This window comes from Xiphias gladius, chromosome 9, assembly GCF_016859285.1.
Source record: "Xiphias gladius isolate SHS-SW01 ecotype Sanya breed wild chromosome 9, ASM1685928v1, whole genome shotgun sequence".
Taxonomy (NCBI): domain Eukaryota; kingdom Metazoa; phylum Chordata; class Actinopteri; order Istiophoriformes; family Xiphiidae; genus Xiphias; species Xiphias gladius.
Window position 1 is genome coordinate 1,114,602 of NC_053408.1, and position 22,882 is coordinate 1,137,483.

At 42.7% G+C, this 22,882-nt stretch overlaps 1 protein-coding gene and 1 pseudogene across 1 annotated transcript in view; one reads left to right on the forward strand and one right to left on the reverse strand.

Annotated features, from left to right (window-relative positions):
* The window catches only part of ankfn1 (ankyrin repeat and fibronectin type III domain containing 1), a 133,187-nt gene extending 119,878 nt beyond the window's left edge, over window positions 1–13,309 (reverse strand). Inside the window, exons 1-4 of the mRNA XM_040135882.1 lie at window positions 13,203–13,309; window positions 11,653–11,780; window positions 10,152–10,385; window positions 5,711–5,928 (exon numbers count right to left, since the gene is read on the reverse strand). Coding sequence (XP_039991816.1) covers window positions 5,711–5,928; window positions 10,152–10,385; window positions 11,653–11,768 — 568 coding nt within the window. The 5' untranslated portion in view covers window positions 11,769–11,780; window positions 13,203–13,309. The remainder of the gene's footprint in view (window positions 1–5,710; window positions 5,929–10,151; window positions 10,386–11,652; window positions 11,781–13,202) is intronic.
* Window positions 13,310–17,271: 3,962 nt separating this feature from the next.
* Window positions 17,272–22,045, forward strand: LOC120794646 (annotated as a pseudogene).
* The last annotated feature ends 837 nt before the right edge of the window (window positions 22,046–22,882 follow it).

A 22,882-nucleotide genomic window follows, 5' to 3' on the forward strand; every position in this document is an offset into this window, starting at 1 on the left:
GGACGACACGTCAAACACAATTGCTCATTTGAAGCAGGCTGAACCCTTAAATTTACCCTTTTAAGACAACAGAGACACACATTAATAGTCACATTATTCATTCCACTATGTGAAGGATTTAAAACTTTCTGATTTTGGTGCCCCCCGACAGTAGCTTTAAAACGGACACCGCGAAACCTCAAACTAAGATGAATGGGCTCAAAGCAAAATTCATACAATAAAGATTGTTTAATTTTTCTACAAATGGAGACGTTTCCCATCAGAACAATGTGAACATAATGTTTTTATATAGAATGTTTTTTATGGCTTTACAGATTTCACTTGGTTCAAGGGAACAGAACTAAGAGGAGGAAATGCTGCAGAGTTGTGATGAAACGCTATGAACACGTCGGCTGTGAATGCAGCCTTTATCGTCAATTCTGGAGATTAACTCTGAGCCCCCCCAGAATTGTCACAAATTCATTTCAATGAATAAGAATGAGTTATAGACAGTGTATAAACACGATGGGACAGCTGCAGTCTGCTGGCAGCCTCGGAGATCATTTCATCACCTGAATCATCATCATCATCAAAGGATTACAACCATGAGAGTTGTGGGTTTACTGGTGTAAAAGTCCATAAGAACAAATATATCTGTAGATGACACACTCAACACTTGTTGTCTAATGGCTTGAGTTTTCCATCAGCTAGAGAAACGGGCAGGGTTGACGGTGTCCGTGAAGAGGACTGGCTTTGTTTGGTATGTGATTTCAGACCATTTTAAGTTTTACGGATTTTTATGATGATGATGATCCAGGGGTCAAGGCTTTCAGTACAATTGCCCATCTCTGCTGAGGTTAACATTAATTATGATATTATGTGGAGTATTGGTCCACTGATGATACTATACAGGATTGTTTGGACGAGCAGGTCGCTGTTTTGTTTCAATCCCATGCAATAGAATAATGCACGCAAGCATGTGGGTGATGTAGTAGACATTTCTAATGGTGATAATGCACCTGCAAAGAACCTAGTTCTTAAATCTGCTTTATAAATGTTTTAATGGAGGGGAAATGCATTCAACACATTTGTTAGACCTCAAAGATAAATGCACATTTTGATGAGAAATACTAAAGGTGAACATAACTGTTCTTATTTATTAGTAAAGTCCTCAGGGGACTTTTATATCTGTTTTTGATAAACGGGGGTTTGTGCTCAACAAAGGCTGAATTTAACAGAGGAAAGGAAAAGTTCTAAAAGTTATATCTGAACTGAATCCGACTGCCTCACACACTCACTCACACACTCACACACTCACACACACACACACGGGACTTCAATGACCAACAGCGGGGTGGGTAAAGGACGAGAGAGGAGGAGGAGGGGAGAGAGAGAGAGAGAAAAAGAGACACCTGCAGGGCAGAGCGATGAAGCAGAACATATGAAAAGGTTTTATAATAACCCAATAAAAAACCCAATGATTTCTAAACTGTCATCAAAATCGCATCTGCTCTGTTAGAATCAGGGGACCTGAAGGATGCGGGGGGCCCAGGCCCTGCACTGTACATTCTCAGTAGAGCTGATCTGCTGTGGAGCTGCTGTCACGTGTTATTTCCATACAACTGCCAGCGACAAAAGCCTTGCAACTACTTTTTTTTCTTGAAATTAGGTTTGAAAAGTGGGGTTCGTCGTGTATTCGCAGATGAGACAATTACATGTGGACAACGCTGGATATTGTTTTTGAATGGAGAGTACACCAGTGTAACACGGTCTTCTAAAGAGAATGTTGCATTATGGGTTGTATGTAGCCTCAATGTTGTTAGGCTAGCAAGTGGTTTCAGTTCATTTATAGTGAGTGGCCACTAAAAGTGTCCCGTTAGCCCAGTTTAACCTGCGGCAGTTTCTGAAGGCTGGTGTGACGTGTTCTGTTGCCACAGAGGAAATAAAGTCATGACGGGTGAAAACGGGTTCACAGCGTCTCCCGACGTCTTTACTGCAGAAATGAACCAGGGAGAAAATCTGTCATCTTATAATCAGGGCCGTGTCGTATTTAAAGTGTTAAAAACTAAGAGAAGATTTTAAAACAGTATTAAAGTAGCCAAGAGAAACCAGTTTACATCCAAGCGGCAGCAAGCACTGTGTCCGGTTCATTATTTTATGAAAACATGGTCCTGTCAATTTAGTTTTATCTTATCTGATAAAACAATTTTATTAATGATATAAAACTTGTCACTACAAGCAAGTTCAGTGAGCGGTTTTAGGATGAGTGCTGAAGGTTTAGGTCTAACAAGGAGACCAGAACAGAACTGACTCTGACCTTCTTCTTCTCAGCTGGAGTCATGGCTCCCTCTGGTGGACAGAGGTCAGACATCAAACTCCCATCCAGACTGAATTCCTATGAAAAACTGTTGATTGAATTCAGGTTTCTGGCTCTCTAGCATTATCAGACAAACCTGAGGGGTAAGAGATGAACCTGAGATGAAGGAAAGATTCCAACAGACATAAACTGAAGCAGATTAACTGAGTGCAGGGAAGTTTTTACCAATTTTACCAACTTGTCTGACTCAATGGATGTACATAGAAAATGTAAAAACAAGAACAGAGGGAAGGGTCCACAGGGAAATGAGAGACTAGACTTCCTGTTTGGAAATGGGTCTGAGAATCATGCATACAGTGGCCGATGGTCATCGCGGCAAACATCAGTCAAATACAATGGAACAACGGAAGGACAATCTACATCTTGAGAAGTCACAGACGGACTGAGTTTGAAAAAAGTTGCTCCATTCACACAAACTTTCTAGAAGACAGTGGATAAGATTTAGTTTCTATTTTACAGCTCTTTGATGAACTACTGTCACATTTAATTTCTGTCTATTAGTTTGGTCTATTACTTTTCTTTGTCTGGAACCATGTAAAATGTAAAAAAAAACCCGATGCACTGTACCAGATTTAGCTCCTGGCCACAGTCCATTAGCAGTCCCTGGACAGGTAGGCGCCAACACTCACATAACCAATGCAATCAATACAAGTTCAGAATTCAATCAATATTCACTTCAATCATACACTTGCCCTGCGCAATATAAATACTCATTCCCATTCACACCCCCCCCCCTCCACCTGCCATCAATATCCAGCAAAGCCCCCCCCCCCCGTCATCCACTTAATGTAAACAGACAGGAAAAAATATGGAATTTGAGGTGTCTCATAAGACATAACTACTGTCTCAGGTCAAGTGTCTAATTAATGTTAACAAGACTGGTTTCTTAAAATCCAATTTTGGGCATCACGGGGAAAGATATGATTACACATTTTTCAAAGTATCATGGAGCTTGTTCCATTTCTTACTGGTTTTCAATGTCAAGGCAGATTGTGCAAAGGCAGAGCTTCTTTTAAAAGAACAAAACTTTTCCATGGTGGAGCTGAAGTATTTTGAGTTTTGTATCCTAAAGCATGGTGTCAGGTTGTCATTTTACTGGTTGTTTAGGGGTATTTAAGGATTTCATTTTCCTAGATATGCCTTCTGAAATCCTAGTCATGAAACTTGGCTTTAACAACACAAAAGGCAGATGCTCGTGTTTGCTCCTGTAACATGAAAACCTGTGAGGCTCTGAGACAACATGACACGAATAAGAGTTCAGAGTGGAGTTCACATGTGACGCACCACAGAGATCTGAAAGCTCTGAGGTCGTATTTTCGTCATGGGAAGTTGGGTTGACAATATGCTTGGTATTCAAATGGTTTGAGTGATGAGATCACTGTTGCCAGACAACTGATAAGAAAAACGGCAAAATGATTTTGTTTTTTGTTTTTTTTTGCATAAAACATCATGTTTAAAAGTGAGAAAACACCAGACGGGAAAACAAACGGATTTAAAAATGTCCGCGTCACAATCCTCGAACTTGGATCATGTCAACGCCAAATTCATTCAATTAACTCCTCTCATGATCACATTTAACGTGACACAAACAACAACTAGCAGGAGTCCGCGCAGCCATGACGGCCAAATGCACAAGAACACCAAAACCAACATAAGAGGAAACAGTATTCTCAAGAGGCTTAAAACGCCTGGAGGCAAAAACAGAAAAAAATCATAAAACAAGATGAGAACATGACAAATGACGTGAGGCAGAAATGAAAGGAGAGAGTGGGAAAACAGAAAATAAACAACTGTGTAATTATAGCTGTATTTTTTCACTCTGTGCCTGTGTTGTACTGGGAGAAGGGACAGTTGGAACCAGTCTCTTGGTAATTCCTAAATTAACATGAAACAAGGATTCTCCAGATTCTGGTGGATTAATGGAACCAGCCCTGGTGACCTAGAAATACTGAAACCATTAATCCAACTTCCCCCAGTGAAAACCCTCCCCCATAAGACAATTCTGAGTAGAATAGGCACTAAAAAAAACTCTAGTCTGAGCTCTCAGTTCTTTGTTTCACCTACTGTTTATCTCCTCGCATGATGGTTTTTTGCATTTTATTCGACAGCAGTAGTAAAGATACATTAAGGGATTGTGGAGGAGACAGACAGGGCAATGAAAAGCAAAAAGAGAATTTTAGACCTTCTCAAGGGGTCCCAGGATAAATCTGAGTGAACAGGAAACCACTGAAAGGACACATTTTTTCCACAAATTTACGATTAGTTTTTCAAATTTGTCTTTTTTCTTGTGAAATACTGGATCCATTTACTTCTTTGGGCCTTTAAAAATATTCATATGTAACATTCAAGAAGAAAATTCACTCAGTGGTGAAAATCATCACAATTTCATGGACTTTTACAGCCTGTGACGAGACGTCGCAAATGGATGTTGATTTGTTTTAAAGGGCCCACAGGCCCCCCCAAAAAAAAGGAAAAAAGAAAAGAGGCAACCACTACTATAGGGGACCATTTTAAAACCAGCAACAATGAGCCGTGAGCAATAACAGTGGAGAATGAACAGAGTCAAACACCTGCTGGATGTTCTGCTGAAGACGAGGAGACTGGCTGTAATCTGTTCAACAGGAAGCTCATTATCATTCTCCAGAAGGGTGGAGCTAAAGGACAGTATGACCAACACAGGAAGCGAAGCCCCTGGACAGTATAAACAAGACCATCAGTCAGTGTGTGTGTGTGTTTGTGCCTGAGTTTACAAGCGCATGCATTTAGCGAAATGCCCGTTAACAACACGGGGAAAAGCTTCATATAGATACAGACCAACTCAAATCTTAACCAGCCTGATTATTAAACTATTACTAAACTACTGAGCGCTTGTCGCTGGTTCATTTCCACATTCCCAGACCCTCAGAACTCAGACGAGAGGGTTCTCACTCTGTGTTTTTGGCGGAATACGAGGCTCACCACAGTGAGCACCTTTTGAAGTAGAAGGTGATTCATAAAAAAGGACATTTGCATGTGTGCACACAATTTTATAAATCTGATTTTTTTTTTTGGTGTACGCCTTTTCTGTCTTTTGTGCACTTGTAAACTTAACGCAAAGTATTATACATGAGGCCCCAGGTTATTAGGTACTCTTAACTAAAACAAATCCAGTCTTATCCAACAGTCCAGAGATAAATCCTACCCTAATGAAAGTTACAATGTTCAGTTATTCTTGAAGCGGCTTTATGCTGCTATTGTGAGAGGTGTTTCTAATATTTTGTCCACTCTCATTGTTATAAATGTGCGGCACATCGGGTCCTGTGAGAGTCTTTTAAAATACTATGTTCATGGAGACACCTTACAGTCTGGTCTCACCTGCAGAGTTCCAGTGGAGTCCTCCAGGACTGGCGGCGAGCCGCCGCCTTTTCCTGATGCTGACCCCGCTCTGGGGGGTTGAGTCTCCCGCTGGCGTCCCCGAGCTCAGCTCTGCGGAAGCGGGGGTGGAGGAGAGGATGGGGAGGAGGGGCTTGGCCAGAAATGGCGTCCCCTTCCCCGGTGCAGGAGAGAGAAAGGAGGATTCCTTCTCCGATGACCTGCAGGGGGTGAAGTACAGAAAAGTCAACATCGCAACTCCAGTTCAAAAGCTCAACATCCCATTAGATTTTTCTGCTGACTATCAGGACTAATGCACAAAGATTCAGGATTTATCTTCCAGCAAAGAAGGTTGTTTAACGCTACAGTGTCTTCTCATATCGTGGTGGTACAGGTGTGTTCGAGGTGGATGAGATGCTTGCAGCTGCACAGTTTATTGTAAGCTGACTTAGAGAAATAAGTCTTAAATCAGCACAATTCTTCAACCCAGGTAAAAAAAAAAACAAAACACCTCCACAGGTTCTGTGTCGTCTAAAAATGACATCGACTAGACAGACACGTCAGTCTAGTACCGACTGGTTAGAGCAAACATGAATTTGAGGGCAGACCGAATAATGAAGTGCAATCAAAAAAGACAAGTCAGGAGGCCTTGGTGTCAAATGAAAGGAAACTTTCGAACGCGGAGGGCGAGTGGCTTGTGTTGCATCTACTTCAATATTCAATATCTATATTATCTGGCTTGCTAACATCATTGTTTTGATGCTCTGTTCAGTCAAACATGGACACAGTGTTATTGAAGTCAAGTAGCTAAAACCAGACTCAGCCAACAGTATCTACCTTCATAGCTACTGCAGCTCCACCTCAAACTGCGCCACCTACAGATGAGTAAAGTCATCAGTTCAGACCTTCAGGTGTGGATATGCCAAGTACATATGCAACATCTACAGGTGAGCACCTTAGCTGCTTCAGTTTTACACCTGCAGACAATGAGAGGTACAGACTACCTGAACATATTTTATAATTCTGAGCTGTCGTCTCCACCTCAGGAGCCTGTGAACCGTCTGATCGCTGTCCTCTGGCTCAAAACACTACAACCCTTTCACGCTTGAGAAACAAATGTCTGCACGAGGCTGGCTACAGATCCCTCAAGACCTGCCCCAGATGCTGTTATTTCAGCTCCAAGATTTAGGCAGCAATTGCTGTATTAGGTCATTTAAATTTTATGATGGGCTCCTTCACACCATGGAGAAAGGAAGCAGACCGCATTAAAAGCACAACAAGCACAGCTTATGAACAGGGAGGTCGACATTCCCCGAACCTTAATACCAGCAGCCTGATGAAATCCTTGCTGCTCTGCCAGCAAAAAACACACATGCAGATATCATTTGGCTGCAATGCAAACACTCTAGACCGAGTTTCAAGACTTGCAGAGTGTGTGTTGATGCAGGACTCACTGCATTAGTCTACAAGACCCGACAACATGATCACCAATCACTGATCTGAGAAAGAAATAAAATGCTACATTTGGCTGACAGCCACCAAGCACCCTACTGAAATGTATTATAATAAATTTAAAGAACCTGATATTCATCAATCAGCATAGAGCCTGCAAAACTGAACAGTCAGTCTCTGCTGTCTTACATTAAACCAAGTGAAAATTTCCTTCACAAAAATGTCCTCTGTTGAAATCCGAGGCATTTTCCTTTTAAACAGACTAGATGTTTTCTTGGTTCCTAATTAACTTCTCACTTGAAAAACAAAATGCTCTCCTTCGGAATTTGAGTGACCAGTAAATATCCCTTGTGGTCACAGAGAAGAGTTGCCACAAACACCAACTGTACTGCGTACACAAACCCAAATCTATTTGCCACAGTGACAACCTGCTGGATGCAAATACACCGCCCTTCCATCAATGTCCATAAAAGAGATTGATCACTATAAAGAGGTGACACCGATCAGAGATTACAGCAGGAAGTTAAAAGTTCTGTTACTTTCAGTTGGGTCGGCACAACATCCCTCCCACATCCCCTCTAGTATTGACTTTAAGATTGTTTTCCTTGTCTACAGAGCAATAATTGTTAAAGCATGTCAGACATGCTTAAATCCTCTGAGCCATTCAGATCTCTCGGGGCTTTGAAGAGGCCGTCTTTAGCTTTTATGTTCATGGCTGATGGAACGAGCCTCCTGAGGACTCTTAAATCTTCTACAACCAGCCTCAAAACTTTCCTTTTCTCTGCTGCTAACTGAAGAGTCTGTGTCTTCTGAGCAAGTGGTTGTGACTAGGTTTCAGTACATCATGGTGAAACATTCCCTTGTGTCCGACGTGTCCCGGACAGAGAAGGACCTTCCACTAGCTGGAGCCGACAAACCGACCACACAGTCCAAATAAATCTCTTCCCAGTGTACATCCATCTAAGGAGCCCTCTTGCTATACAACAGACAGTCATAATGACTACACTTCCTTACATTAGCAGTACATTTCCCCCAAATCTATAAACACCCCTGTTTCCCCTTGGGCTTCATGCAGGCTCTTGGCTTATCTTTCCCTACGTGACTGCCATCGCCATGGTTCCAGACAAATACTTTGAGCTACAACAACTAAGGAACAATGTTTCTGCTGGCTGGAGGAGGAGAGGGAGGAGCGGTTTCTGAACTGACCACAGTTTCATCAGATCGCTTTTTTAGGTAACTGGTGCAGCCGAGCTAAAGTCTCTCTACTTAAACATCATTACAAATACATCTGGTGGCCATCGGAACCATTATCTTGCACTGTAACTCCAGTCTGCAGGGCATTTACTGTAAAATGTTCAAACAAGCAATCCAAGGGTAAACCGTGATGGTCTAACCAATCTCAAACAACACTCAAATCTGCAAAGTGCTTTTCTTAAGACCTCGGCACTTTCACGCACTGTGTGTGTGTCTACAGCCTGATGTATCTGGTTCCTCTGAGCCTCAGGAATCCAATTTTGTCCAGAAACTATTAAAAACATCAGTGAGTCACACTGATGCTCTGGGTGACATGTTCTTTCAACATGAACACACACACCGTAGTTTATTTAGACTCAGTCCCACACACACAGTCCATCCTGCTGCCACAAATACTTGCTACAGCACCAAATGTGGATTAATCCGCCGCTGGAAATAGTCCCCAACAAATGCAGTTTCCTCCTGTTTGTTTGTTAAAAAAAACTACAGAGAGCGGCTGCTTTCGGAAAATGACTGAGCCTCTTAAAAAAGGAGAAACTATGAAAAGAAACTATATATATTTGTGAGGTGTTTTCAGAGGTTGTACATCTTCAGAGAGCCACAGACAGAGTAGAGAAATCAGAAAGTGCAGAGAGACGGACTAACAAATTGTTGGTTTAACAGCAGCCCCGTCGTCTGAACTAAACCAATGGTCAAAGATTCTCTAGCTGATTTACATCACATTCATCAGTTTTCCGGCCTCGTTAGCCATCCCTCTCTCAATACCCGACTTCACAGCAGTATGTAGAGAGCAGCGTTACAGCTGGAGATAAAGCTGCAGATAAAACACAGTCCGGGGAGCAGAGCTTAGGCTGCTTTATATTATTTTTTTAAATATTATATAGTAGTTCTAAATCTAAAATTAGGGCTGCAACTAACGATTTTCAATATCGATTCATCTGTTTATTTTTTTTTTTTTTTGATTAATGAATTGGTTTATAAAATGTCAGAAAATTCTGCAAAATGTCGATCACGGTTTTCCAGAGTCCAAGGCGACATCTTTAAATGTCTCGTTTTGTCCGACCAAAAGTCCAAATCACTAGGATGTTTCATTTATAATTATATAAAACAGAGCAGAAAATTCTCAGCTGGGAGAAGCTGAAATTGAAGGGAAAAATGACAAACGATTATTACAAGAGTTGCCGCTTAATTTTCGGTCGATCGAGTAATCGATGCAGCTGTAAAACACAGATTTTATTTGCTTTACCTGATTTATTCGATTTACAAGAAGACTGATTAGGACTTTTGCTCAATTCATATCCCAATTTTTCCCCACTGCCCAGTAAACGAATTCTTAAAATCAGCGAGGACATCGGCAATTGGCAATCGTCTCTTCACTCATCAATAGTTAATCTAATTGTCAGTGGGCACTAAAGTTCTCTCGAGCTCTCCTTTTTCATTCTTCACACAACTACTTCTGCCACTTTTTAGGTGAACAACTGAGTGTGACACCATGGGGGTTTTTGAGGAGAGACTGTTTGGAAGTGTGCGCTGTATAATCCCCTTTTGAATGATTCATCTGTGCTGAAGTTCATGGAAACCAACGCCTGTCTGACATCAAAAACTGCAGATACTTAGAAATTAATCAGCATTAATGTAAAATATATGCTCAAGGGATAAAACGAGCAAAACCTCCTGGTGTGGTCTTTAAATTCTGCAGTTAACCTTTGGCCATGATAACCAAAGGCGCTGGCGTTACCTGTCTCCTGGCTCGCTGCAGGTGGAGCGACGGGAGTTAGAGGCTTGGGAGGAGGAGGAGGAGACGGGTGGGGAATTGGAGGAGCGGTTGGACGCGTGTGAGGAAGAGCAGTCGGAGGAAGAAGAGGAGGAAGGGCGGGTGGAGTCCAGAACCCTGGGCAGCAGCAGCGAGGACGGCATACACAGCCATGTCTCCAGGTCGGAGAACTTGGAGTAGCTCAACATCTCCAGGACACTAGAGGAGGAGAGACACGCCAGCTGAGTCGGAATTCAAAAAGAGCTGCAGGTGGCACGTTAAAGTTGTATTCATAGCATTGTTGTTCCAAAGGGAGAAGAGATAAAAAGAGTATAAAAAAGACAGAGAGGATATTACATAAAAACAAGGACAAAGAGGACAAGTCACAAAAGGTTCTTTTTGGATATGTGCACGGATTCTGCATCTCTGACACTTTGTGGGAGGATGTTCAGGAATCAAGGAGCAGAACAACAGCAAAAGCACAATCACATTTAGTTTCCAGCCTTGACCTTGGAAGAGCCACAAGTCCTGCAGGCATGACGCTCCTCCCAGAGGTCAGAGGTCGTAACAACTCCTTTGAACATCAACTGATGACCTTTTTTGGTCACTTGTTTGCAGCAGAAACAAGTAATGAAGACAACATTGACATATCATCACTTTTTAAGTTGATATGGTCAACTTTTAGCGAACTGTTGCTTATTTACACACCCAGCAACAACATAATCATTCACTTGGAGAGGTGGAGGGTCCACCAGATGAGACTAAATCCGAGAGAAAAATTTGAATTAAATTCTTAAAGCTGCTGAAAAACTGTATATTGAAGTAAAGCAGTGGGAAGATCACAATTTTTTTTAAAAATGAATGGAGAAATTTCTCATGAAATAACCAAAACAGTTCTAACTTTGGAAGAAATAGTGTGTTCAAGATCCAATTAATCAAAGTAAGAAGTTGATTGAAAAAAAATAAAAAAAATAAATGCATTTTCAAGATCTTTAAAGTGACAGGCAGCCTGACTAATGAGTATTCTTGTTATAAACTAATGAACTAATTCTATTTTCCAACAACTGATCAATTCTCTAGTGTATAAAAAGGGTTAAAAAATGAACACAAAACTATGGCTATCAAAGCCAAGAGTCTGAAAACCAATCAGGCAAAACCAGCAGAGCTTCGAAGGCCATAGCCAGCAAATGTCTGCTATTTTTACAGGCTGTATAGGTTGTGTTCTTATACCCTAACGTGTCGACACTCTGCCTGCGATGTTGACGGTAGAGTGCAACTTTCCCATATAAGAACTTTTTGTACTCGGTATAAAGTAGCCCTACAGTCCCTGCACAAGTTCCAGGACTCATTACAAATCCCTGTGATTTCCTGATATAAAAAAAAAACAAAAACAAAAAACAAAGTGAGAGGAGCAGCAGCAAAGTAGGAGGAGTAAAAAATAATCTGAGTATCACAAATATGCCAGTGACTGTTCAGAGTCAGTTACCTCTCCTCTCCCACTCCTGGGAGGTCATCTTTCTCGTCAGCGGGTTGGAAAGCGCAGGAAGTCCTGGAGTCTCGCGATGACAGCAAAACACAGGAGTTATCAGAATCCACAGACATCTTCAGCCATATCTGCGAAGGATCGGGAATAATGGAAACAGGTCAGGTAACAATCCAAATACAGTAACAACAGGCGTTACACAACACACAGGTCCAGCCTCTACGCTCTGGAGAACTTGATAGCTACAGGTGGGCATACAAAACAGAGGAAAGGCACAAAAAGGACCCAAAAAAATGGCATTTTGGTGTATGAGTTACGGTATGGTTTACCAAAAATAATGTCAGAAACATGATGACGGGTCCTGATATCTGGAAAACAAAAGTCAGGGCAGATGTGTTGCCTCCACGGAGTCTGTCCGATCAGAGATTGTTACTGTGCTCACTTACATTTCCTCAAGCAAAAAAAGAAACTGTATTTAAAGCATCCTTAAGTGTGTTCAGTTATTTTAACCTTTTACATGTTGGCTGGCCAGTAACAATAACTAGTTAGTTATTTGGTTAGCTGGCTGGTAACTGTTTGTTAGTTGGTACACTTAGTTGGAACACTTGAGAATTGGTAGCTAGCCGGTAAAATTAGTTAGTTAGATGGTCAGCTAACTTGTAAAATTAACTTGTTAGTTACCTTGGGTGGTTAGCTGGTTTGTAATATTCAGTAGGGCTGTTGGTTAGTTGGTACTTTGCTGGTGAAATTAGTTTGTTATTGGGTAGCTAGCTGGTAAATTAGCTGTCTATTCAATTCAATGACTGGTAACTGATTTTTTGTATTTATTTTATTAGCCAATTAGTTAACTGGTAGCTGACCGGTGAGCTTACCTTGTTAGTTAGCTTATTTAGTTGGTAGCTGGCTGGAAACATGACCTGGTTAGTTAGTTAGTGGCTGGCTGGAAACATGACCTAGTTGGTTAGTTAGTTAGTAGCTGACTGGAAACATGACCTAGTTAGTTAGTTAGTGGCTGGCTAGAAACATGACCTAGTTAGTTAGTTAGTGGCTGACTGGAAACATGACCTAGTTGGTTAGTTAGTTAGTGGCTGGCTGGAAACATGACCTAGTTAGTTAGTTAGTGGCTGGCTAGAAACATGACCTAGTTAGTTAGTTAGTGGCTGACTGGAAACATGACCTAGTTGGTTAGTTAGTTAGTGGCTGGCTGGAAACATGACCTAGTTAGTTAGTAGCTGACTGGAAACATGACCTAGTTGGCCGGTAGCTGGCTGGTGAGCTTGTTAATGAGTCCGCGGCTAGCTCCTGACATTAGCTCGTTAGTGTGATAGCTAGCCTGTGATGTTAGCTTGTTAATTAGTTCTTAACCGGCCTTCGCTGGAAACAATCTCTCGTTAGTTAGGTTAGCTGGTGGGTAGAGATGCTATTGCCACAGTAACCATAGGCAGAAGAGAACAGGTCAAACTGCGGCCGCGACTGTGTGAGGTCTCCGGGGATGGTTCTAGCTGACCTCTGGTTAATTATCAGTTGAAAGCCGGAAAATGGAAAGTATTTACCCCAAGGTCCCCTCTGGCTGTTACGGTGCAGCGGCCAGAGGAGAGATGGAGCTAGTGTGCGGCCACACGTGGCTACTGTTTTGGCTACCGAGCTACTGAAAGTGGCGACACCCGGTGAGACTGATGAAAGCGACACATCAGTAAAAGGAAAACACACACACACACGCATACACACACACACGCATACACACACACACACACACACACACACACACACACACGCAGGAAAAGTTAGAGTCCCTGTTCAAAGCCTGCACGAGCATCATAACCGCACAAACTCTGTCCTTGAAAACGTCGGTTTCGGTTTACGACCCAAATCCATCCGGTCAGCTGTCCTTTGCTTCTCGACTTACTGCAGTAATTAGTCGGTCAAACCGTTTTTCCGAACCAGCTCCGCAGAGTTAAAACCGCGACGGGAGCGAGACAAGCTGCTGTGACCGAAGACCACCGTACCGTCTTTGAGCCTTCCTCCCTCTGCAGAAATAACGTCGCTCCTTCTCTTTCTCCTTCTTCTTTTCCCGGACCAGAAACATCTGCTCAGACTGGGCTCCCGCCTGGTAACGTGTCTTTGTCCTGCCCCATGTAAAACATCCCAAAATACAGTCAGCCAGGCCGGAGCAGGCTCAGATTTCACCGCGGTTAACTCACCGCACGGACGCCCAGTCCCACATCTGGGGGCCGGCCGAGCCTCAATACTGTTCTGACTCACACTCATCACCAGCCAATTAAGCTGGGAGCAGTGGCTGAGCTGGTCTGAAGCAAGTCCTCAGATCCGCTACAGAGTAAAGAAGAGTACTGCGGAGTACGGGTCAGTTTTAATGCTGGTGTCTCCGCTTAGGTGGAGTTTTTTTATTTTTTTTCATTTTTATTTCAGCTGAAGGAGGAAAAACAGATGTAGAGAAGGAAAAGGACGGATTGAAGGAGAACAGAAAAGGGAAGGGAAACTGGAAAGTGAACGAAGGAGGAAAACAGGGAATGGAAGAAGTAATGGGAAGCAACAAGATGAGGAATGAAGAAAAGGGAAAAATGGAAAGCAAATGAAAGAAGGGGGAAAAAGAAGGACAGTCAACGAAAGAAGCGGAATGAACAGAGGGAAGAGGAAAAGAATTAGAAAGAAGGAAGGAAGGAAAGACCGAAAGGAAATAGAAAAAAGGACAGAATGATTGAAAAAATGGAAAGTGAATGCAAGAATGAAAGGAAGAAGGACACAAGGAAGGAGAAGACAAATGGAGGGAAAGAAGGAGGAGAAATGGATAATCGATGAAAAAGGGAAATTAGGAAGGACAGAAGGGAGGGGAAAGGAAACGGGAAGGAAAGAAAGTTATAAGGCGGGAAGACAGGAGGAAGAGGAAAGAAGGAAAAGGCACGGAAAGAAAGGGAAAAGAAAAGAAGGAAGGTGAATAAATTTGGCAAGGATGACGGGCTTAGGAGGGAAAGGAAGGACAGAAGGAAGGAACTAAAATGGAAAGGGGGTGAAAGAAGGAAGGGGGTGGAGAAAAGGGAAGTAAAGAAGACAGGAAAAAATTGAAAGTGAATGAATAAAGGAAAGAGAGAGGGGAGCCAAAAGGAGAAAAAGAGGAAAAACAGAAGGAAAAATGGAAAGTGAATGAAGATGGAGGAACAACAAGATAAAAACCCTGTGAAATGTGGTGGAGGAAAAGTAGAAAGTCTCCTAAAAGTGGAAATAATCACATAAAGTGTCAGAGACTCTCAACTGCTCTGAGGAACATAACTGGAGGAGGTGAACCCCAGCAGCTCCCTCCATCTCCCGGGGACTTGTGGGCTTTTCGCTTTTACTTTTGGGGTTCCCTCCGTACGGGATGATAAAAACAAGTCCTTGATCTCCCTGTTGAAAGCAGAGAGATAACTGCAGACAGGAAGGAGGCTGTTTATGCTGCCAAGAAGCCGGTGGTGTAATTATCTGCAGTTTGGATAAACAGCCAGCCCGGACCAGAGATAATAACACTCTGTAAGCGTCTCGTATGGCAGCACTGTGGCCGCAAGCTCCTGACGGCAACTGAAACTCCAACACGTAGAACTGAGGGGGCTGTGACCTGGAAATTTCAGTTTTCCTAATTAATAAAAAAGAAAACAGGCTGTTGACGATGACGAAAAAAATCACTGAAGCAGAGTCAGCAGCAGCATTCGGGGAGAAGAAAGTCGAGCTGCCAGTCAAACCCTTTTAAATCCTATTCTGTCGTTTGATCCGGACCAAATCTCCTCGAAAATCTCTCAAGACAGAGTTCGGGCTTTAAACGTATTCTCACAGAGTGAGAGACTGAGGAGGACGAACAACTGTATCTCACACTGCCTGTTGTGGTTGGAGTTTATGAAGAGGTGTTTGGTCTTTGCCATTAATAAGAGCTGACTGTGCGTCTTTATCAGCTGCTTTCCTAACCCGTAAATCACATTAAACCCCCTGATACAGCATTTGAAGGAAGAACTAATCTTCACTCAATGGAGGAGTCAAACACATTTAAAGGATGGGTTTTGGTTTAAAGTATTATTGTAATATTCATGATATAGTCCTAGTGTGGGCAACCAGTCAGCGGATTTGGGTAAAATAACTAAATAATGACCACGTGCTGCTCCTCCACCTCAATGACGCACGGTTTCTGATATGATGAAGTTGTTTCATAATAAATCCTGCCGTCGTGCGATGTCATTAATGTTTATTCCGGGGCTTTTCTCATCGCTGGTTATCGTTAGTGAGTTGATTGCGATGATATTAAGACCCGGTTACCGCAAAGCCGTCCATCCGGGACTCATACTGCTATAAATATATATATATATATATATATATATATATATATATATATATAGACGAAGAAGGAAAGAAATCATGAGAATATAAAACAGAGAATACTGCAGAGCAGGTCTTTCAGGGCCTTCAGCAGCTCATCATCCTCAACCCATCTTCATCACAAAGTCCCCTCCTCAGAGTGTTTGTTTTTTTACATACAGATCACGGCTGAGCGACTAGGGACAAGGTTTAGCTGATGAGTTTCATATAAAGATTATGGAAACGCTCTGGCTGTTAAATGGTTCACAGGATGAGGATGAATGACGTACAATGTCCAGGAATGTTCAACGTATCGTCTTTCCTTCTGACAGTGAGATGAGAGGGTGGATGTCAGTCTCATGTCTCGGTACGGAGCTGCAGTCAGGATCATGAATATCTTAGGAGCAACTTGGAAACTGTGACACTCAGAAAAGTCGTTTTACGACCTTTCTTTTTCTAACGATTGTGTCTGGGAAAATGCTTTCTGGGCCGGTCTCCACATGAGGCTGCACACGAGAACAGAATCGCCTCACAGGCCAGCGGCGTCCCCGGGGGGCTCGGTCAGCCACGATTAGCCCGGTTTAGCATAAAAACTGGAAGCAGGGGGAAACAGCTAGCCTGGCTCTGTTCAAAGTGCATTCAAAACTGACGCCTACCAACGCATCTAAAGCTCACTGCCCGACGTTTGGCATCTGGTTTGTTTCAGCCATACAAAAAAACAAGTGCAAGAACCACAGTTTGAGGTTTTAGATGGTCACGGACGTGTCCGGACTACTTCTGGCTTGGATGCCATGCAACCAGCAGACATGCTGCGCAGAAGTACCAGGTGGATGGATGAACTGTTGTTATTGATGAAATACTGTAGTTGCAGCACGTAACCCCTCTAAGAACAGAAACCGTTTCATGCCTGCTGGTGTACAGATTAAACCAACAAGATACAAGGCTGATGGAAAGAAAAAGTGTATTTATCAAAGTGCTGAAATGCTCCTTTAAGATTCCTGAATATTATTAAGAGAAGGCAAAGTCCTACTCAAAAACAATCAGTTTTGTGACATTTATGCTTCTACACATATCAAAACAAGGCAATGTCCATCTTTTGTCCTCTCAGTCACCTGGCAACCGAGTTCTCATTCATGACTCAACCCACTTAAACGTAAACATATTTAAATATCTTATGTACGTGACTCCCCAGAGTCAGCTGATCAGACATAACTTTAGTTTAACAGTGGTTTATTTAGTCATCGATCGGAAACAGGTCCTTGGAAAGTCCTGGAAGGTTCCTCGGTCATGGACGATTCGGCGTTGGAAAGATACTTTGATAACGTCATTGAAAATGTGAGTACAGCCTGCAGTTCATCCTGGCTACGTAAAAAAAAGGAAAAAAAAGATGCTAAATGGACACGTCTTTCCAGAAACAGTCCACATGACTCTGGATAGTCCAGAATAGAACCTCACAAACATATAGTGTCATCAAAAAAAGTCTCGGTCATTTTCCTAAAGCAGCCGCTCACTGTAGTTTTTTAACAAACAGGAGGAAACAGTGAATGTGTTGGGGACTATTTTCAGCAGCGGATTAATCCACATCTGGTGCTGTAGCGAGTGTTTGGGGCAGCAGGACGGTGTGTGTGTGTGTGTGTGTGTGTGTGTGTGTGTGTGTGTGTGTGTGTGTGTGAGAGAGACTTGAGTCTAAATAAACTACGGTGTGTGTTTGTTCATGCTGATGAAGGAACATGTCACCCAGAGCAACAGTGTGAAATACATCAGGCTGTAGACACACGCGCTTCACTCGTTAGTAGGATCAGCCCGTTGTTGGTTTGACTCTGCACATGGGATTTAATGACATTAAGAAAAAACACAGAATATCACCAGCCTCCTCCTTTAAGTTCTGATCTGTAGATGGTGTAACTCATTCAGTAGACTCCCACTTCAGGACTCCTCGAAGATGAGGGAGGAGGAGGAGTTGACGAAGGAAGAGGAGCTGTGCATCAGCCTACTGCCTGATGAGCTCCTAACACTGCACGAGTCCAGCCAGGGCGACACAGGTACAACAACATCAACGACGACGACGCTGACGATAGAAAAACTGTATTTTCATCTGTTGAATTGTATCAACAAATATTTAAAAATCATCCAGCAGCTTCATACAAGCTACATCCAAATTATATATGAAAACATATAAGAAAAGACAAAGAAACCAACTGAAAAGAAAATTATTACAAAATAAATAAATACATTTTCCATAAAAAGTCAATTTCAATTGTTGAGGGGTCTCGCTAAAAAGCACATATCACACTAATGTACATAAACTCTAAGGCCAATCCAAAAAGTCCAGTGAAAAAGGCAAAAAGCCAAGTCGGCATTAGCTCACTTTACATTAAGTTTTTTATCTTACATGTTCCTGCTGTATTTGTATGAAGAAATAGTGAGACAATATTTTTTTTTTTTACAATCTTGAACTATACAGTGATAATAATATTTTGATTGATTATCACTAAATCTGTACATTTCTATGGGTGCTTGTATCTCTTTTCTTGTATTTTTGGTTCTTGGCAGCTTTATGCTTTGTTAAATTGACAAAATATTGCTGAGTGCGTGCTAAATAAAGGATGCCATGTGCAATATAGATGCTCTGATTTCTCTATTTATGGATATTTCCTTTGGTCAGTGTGTGACATACCACTCAGTGATTTCTGTGCGACTCAAAAAACTTTGTAATCTCATCCCAATACTTCTGTTTAAATTTTGATAAAAAATTGATCCCAAAAAAAGACACCATGCATGTGGGGTAATGTCAGTTTAGACAAATTCAAGAAGGAATGCATAGAAATTTTACAAGAAATGAACCTGGACTCTGGAGGGTTTGAGCCTGGATTCTGGATTTATCAGTTGAGGGCAAAGTCAGACTCTAAAGCCAGAAGCTCCTCACATCTAAAATCTGAGAAGAGACAACGTTCTGCACCGCTGACACTCTTTGGTTTGTTTCAGATGAACCCAGACAAACAGCGGAGGATGAGAGCAGAACTGATCTGAACTGCACCAGTCCGGACTACAGCTCCCAGAATTCCACAGGAGCGGCCGAGGTCCCAGGTGCACCATCCCTGCCGGAGCTGGGGGGCTCCCCTGCTCGTCCCATGATCCCCGTGATGCCTGGGATTCCTACGACGGAGCTACTGAGAATCACCCCACAGATACAGTAGGTCACAACCAAACAAACCCAACATAAGGTCTATTTAGTAGCCATTCTGGAGCTTTCAATATTATTGCGCAGGCTTCCTCATCAGATGGATTTTGCCCAGCATTTTAAGGACTTTTTGTCGGTGATGGCTTAAACTTTGAGCTGGAAGATTCATTTTTGACACTGGAAACATGAGTTCTGAACCTTCAGATCCCATCACACCCTCCTCCTCATTAGCTCGCCTGTTTTAATGGACTGTAATGCAGCTTAATTATGCTGCATTCGTACATTATGTTGTCGTAAAAGTCCACGTCCAGTGTGTTTGTTTGCAGGAATGTCATCTCGACAGTGAAGCTGGGCTGTCGTCTGGACCTGAACTCAATTGCTCACAAAGCGTGGAACGTAGAGTACAACCCACAGGTGCAGAGACTTGAACACGGGAACCACATGAATTCTTCTTAATGAGTTCATTTCCAATACACTGTAAAACCCTTTGGGGATGAAAAAAATAGCTTCTTGCGGCATCTTCTGATATTTCTGCTTTGCCCCAGGGCCTCCCGGTGGGTTGTGTTGACCTTTGAGGGAACTGAGAGCAGCAGAGAGTCCAAAGCTCCCAGTACCGATTGTTTTGCGAGGAATTTCTGATGTGACCAGACTAAAATGCTCTAAGAAAACCTAAATCATTAGCGTGTTATTTCTTCTATCAAAACTTTCTTAATGTAGGCTGCAACAAAGAGTCCAGCCTGTCGGGGGCACTAGCAGGGAGTAAACGTCTTACGTCTTTGGTCTTATGTCAACCCTGTCTCCTAAAAATTAAGTTTCTATACAATTAAATTGAAACACCAAATCCGTTTTGTAGGGAACGTAATCACGGGCAGGATTATGTTCAGAGGAAATTTTTTTTTTTTAATGAATGTAGCAGCACATCTGTCGCCGGCAGGGACAGGGTTGCTTATTTGGTGTTTTCCAAAAGCCCATTCTTCTACATCTACATCTACAATCCGTTCAGAGTATTTTTATTTGAATTTTATTCTCTCAGACATTGGGGGGGGGGGGGATCAAAAGTACAACAAAACAAGAAAAGTTTAAGTCCACCGGTGAGTCCACTTTAAGCATTGGTAAGTTTGTACAGTATACTGTCAGTTAGTAGGCCTGTCTCTCCTTGTCGAATCTAGGCAGGCAATATTGAGTGCATAGAGAGAAATTCATTCATTAAGCGCAAGTTTTCATAAAAAACAAAAACAAGCTGGCTTATGGACTTTCCTATTTTTCCTGTTTATTTTAAAGTGATTAATACACCTTTCAGTTTCCTGTTGCGTTTCAGAGGTACAAGGCGCTCATCATGAGGATCCGTGAGCTGCAGCGATGATCTATGAATCTGGAAATATTGTTTGCACAGGAGCCAAGAGGTCTGTCTGCCTGTCCGTCTGTACTTATCCCCGATAACCTTAATGCTACAAGACAGTTTTCAGGACAGTGTTTGAGCCCTCTTCACCTCTATGTGTTTTTCTCAGCGAGGATCAGTCACGGATGGCGACCAGGAGGTACGCTCGCATGTTGCAGAAGCTAGGCTTTCCCGTTTCCTTCCTTGACTTCAAGATCCAGAACCTGGTGGCCAGTTGCAGCACCTTCCCAGTCAGTTTGGAGCGTCTGATGCTGGCCCACCATCGGCACTGCAGGTCAGGAAGCACTGGCTGTGGTCGCGTGAGCCTCCGTCTGGTCCCGCTGATGATTCCTCTGGAAGTTTAATGTGCATCAGATAATACTTCTCTTAGCATTTTTGCCCTGCTGCTGTGCTTTCCAGTGATGGTGTAGACTGAAGGCACAGACGCTTCCACTAGTGTGTACATGCTGCCAGGGAAGTCTCCATGCAGACACAGATACTGAGTCCGGTCTTGTGTGTTCACTCTCCACAGTTACGAACCAGAACTGTTTCCTGGCCTCTTCTACAACTTGATGCCTGGCATCACTGTGACCATCTTTGCATCTGGGAAGATGACAATGAGCGGTAACGAAGCAGTGTTTGTGTCCACACATCCTTCTTTATTGATAACGTGGTGAAATAGCACAGATCAGAGCAGCTATAATTGATCAGGCTCAGACACACTAGGAGCAACGATTGAAATGAATGTTTTCAAGGGGCCCAATAGGAGGTTGAGGAGGTTCTAGAGTTCCTTTACAGAGTGTTCTTTTACGAGGGTCCAGTGCTCATGGAGGAGGTTCTGGTGGTCGTGGATTTAGTTCTTGCAGTCATTCGGGGTGTTGTAGTCCATAAGGTAGTTCTAGTGCCCCTTGGGAAGTCACTGAGGAGGATCTAGACGTCCCTAGGTAGTTAAAGCATCCCTTTAAAATGTTCTAGTAGCCTGGTAGGTAGTTGTTGTGGTAACTGAGGGGGTTCTACAGGTAGCAGATCGGAGGAAAAAGTATGTTTTGGAGGTTGTAGGGGCCTGTGAAGAGGTTCTAGTGGTCACTGAGGAGGTTCTAGGCTACCATTAGGAGGTTCTAGAGGCCTCCCAGGTAGAGGTCTCCTTTATGTAGTTCTTGTGCTCCTTTGGGAGTTGTAGTGTTCCTATATGTGGTGCCTGAGGAGGTGCTGGAGGCCCTTTAGGAGATTATTTATGTGCTTGAACACCCATCACACTGGCCCGTTGTCTCAATTCAAACATACAGTAATCCCGTCTCTTGTGCCCTTTCCTGATTTTATCACCCTTGTTTTATTTCCCTGGGTCTGTAGAACATTCACTAACTTTGTTTTGAAATAGCTGATATAAATAAAGTTCAGATTTCAAAGTCGTGTGTTTTATTCCAGGAGCCAGAAAAGCAGCTGAGACCTACAAAGTGTTTAACGCCATGTATCCGATTCTGAGCAGCTTCAGGAGACACTGAGGACAAACACGCCGATCTCTGACAGGAGCCTCTGTTCATTATGAAAATAACCTTACAAAAATAAATGTTTATGTCGGGGGGGGGGGGTCAACATCCTTTAAGGAAATAAATGGTCTTCCATGCAAGACAGTGAAGCCACAGAAAGTCATGTGCAGGTATTGTTCCTTTCAGCACCACTAGATGTCAGTGTGGTTGTAGCTGTGAGTGTAAAATATATAAACCAGTCCAGGTTGTAGTGAGGACTCATAACTGCAAAATCCATGTAGTATTTGTGAATTCTTTGATTTAAAAAAAAAGAAAAAAAGCAAATGTTGATTGAGCAACAGGGTGAAATGGAAGATTGCTTCTGAAAGGCGAAGATTAAACTGTCCAAAACTCTGAGGCGATCTAAACAGAGCTGTTCTTCAGAGTCCTGGAAAGAGGAAGTTTTGGCTAAACAATACTATGACCTGACAGCGTTGGCCAGACTCACCCACTTGGCGGCCCTAGGGTGAAAATTAGCATTGGGCCCCTACAGAGACCCCGAACCACCATCCCCACCACCTCTCTGTGCATCCTGCATGTATCCTGTCAACTTCAAAACGACAAATTAAACATATAAACACGGTATAAACTTAGGTAACCGAGGTCAAACTAATTCTTGGGGGAGAAACGCACCCAAATATTTTATGGGAAAACACACACACACACACACACACACACACACACACACACACACACACACACACACACACACACACACACACACCTTTTTTTTCCTTCACTGAATCTGTTGTCCTGCCTCTGACTTAAATATAGGATGAGATCTGTGCACAACTACAGCTCGGTTTCTTAAAG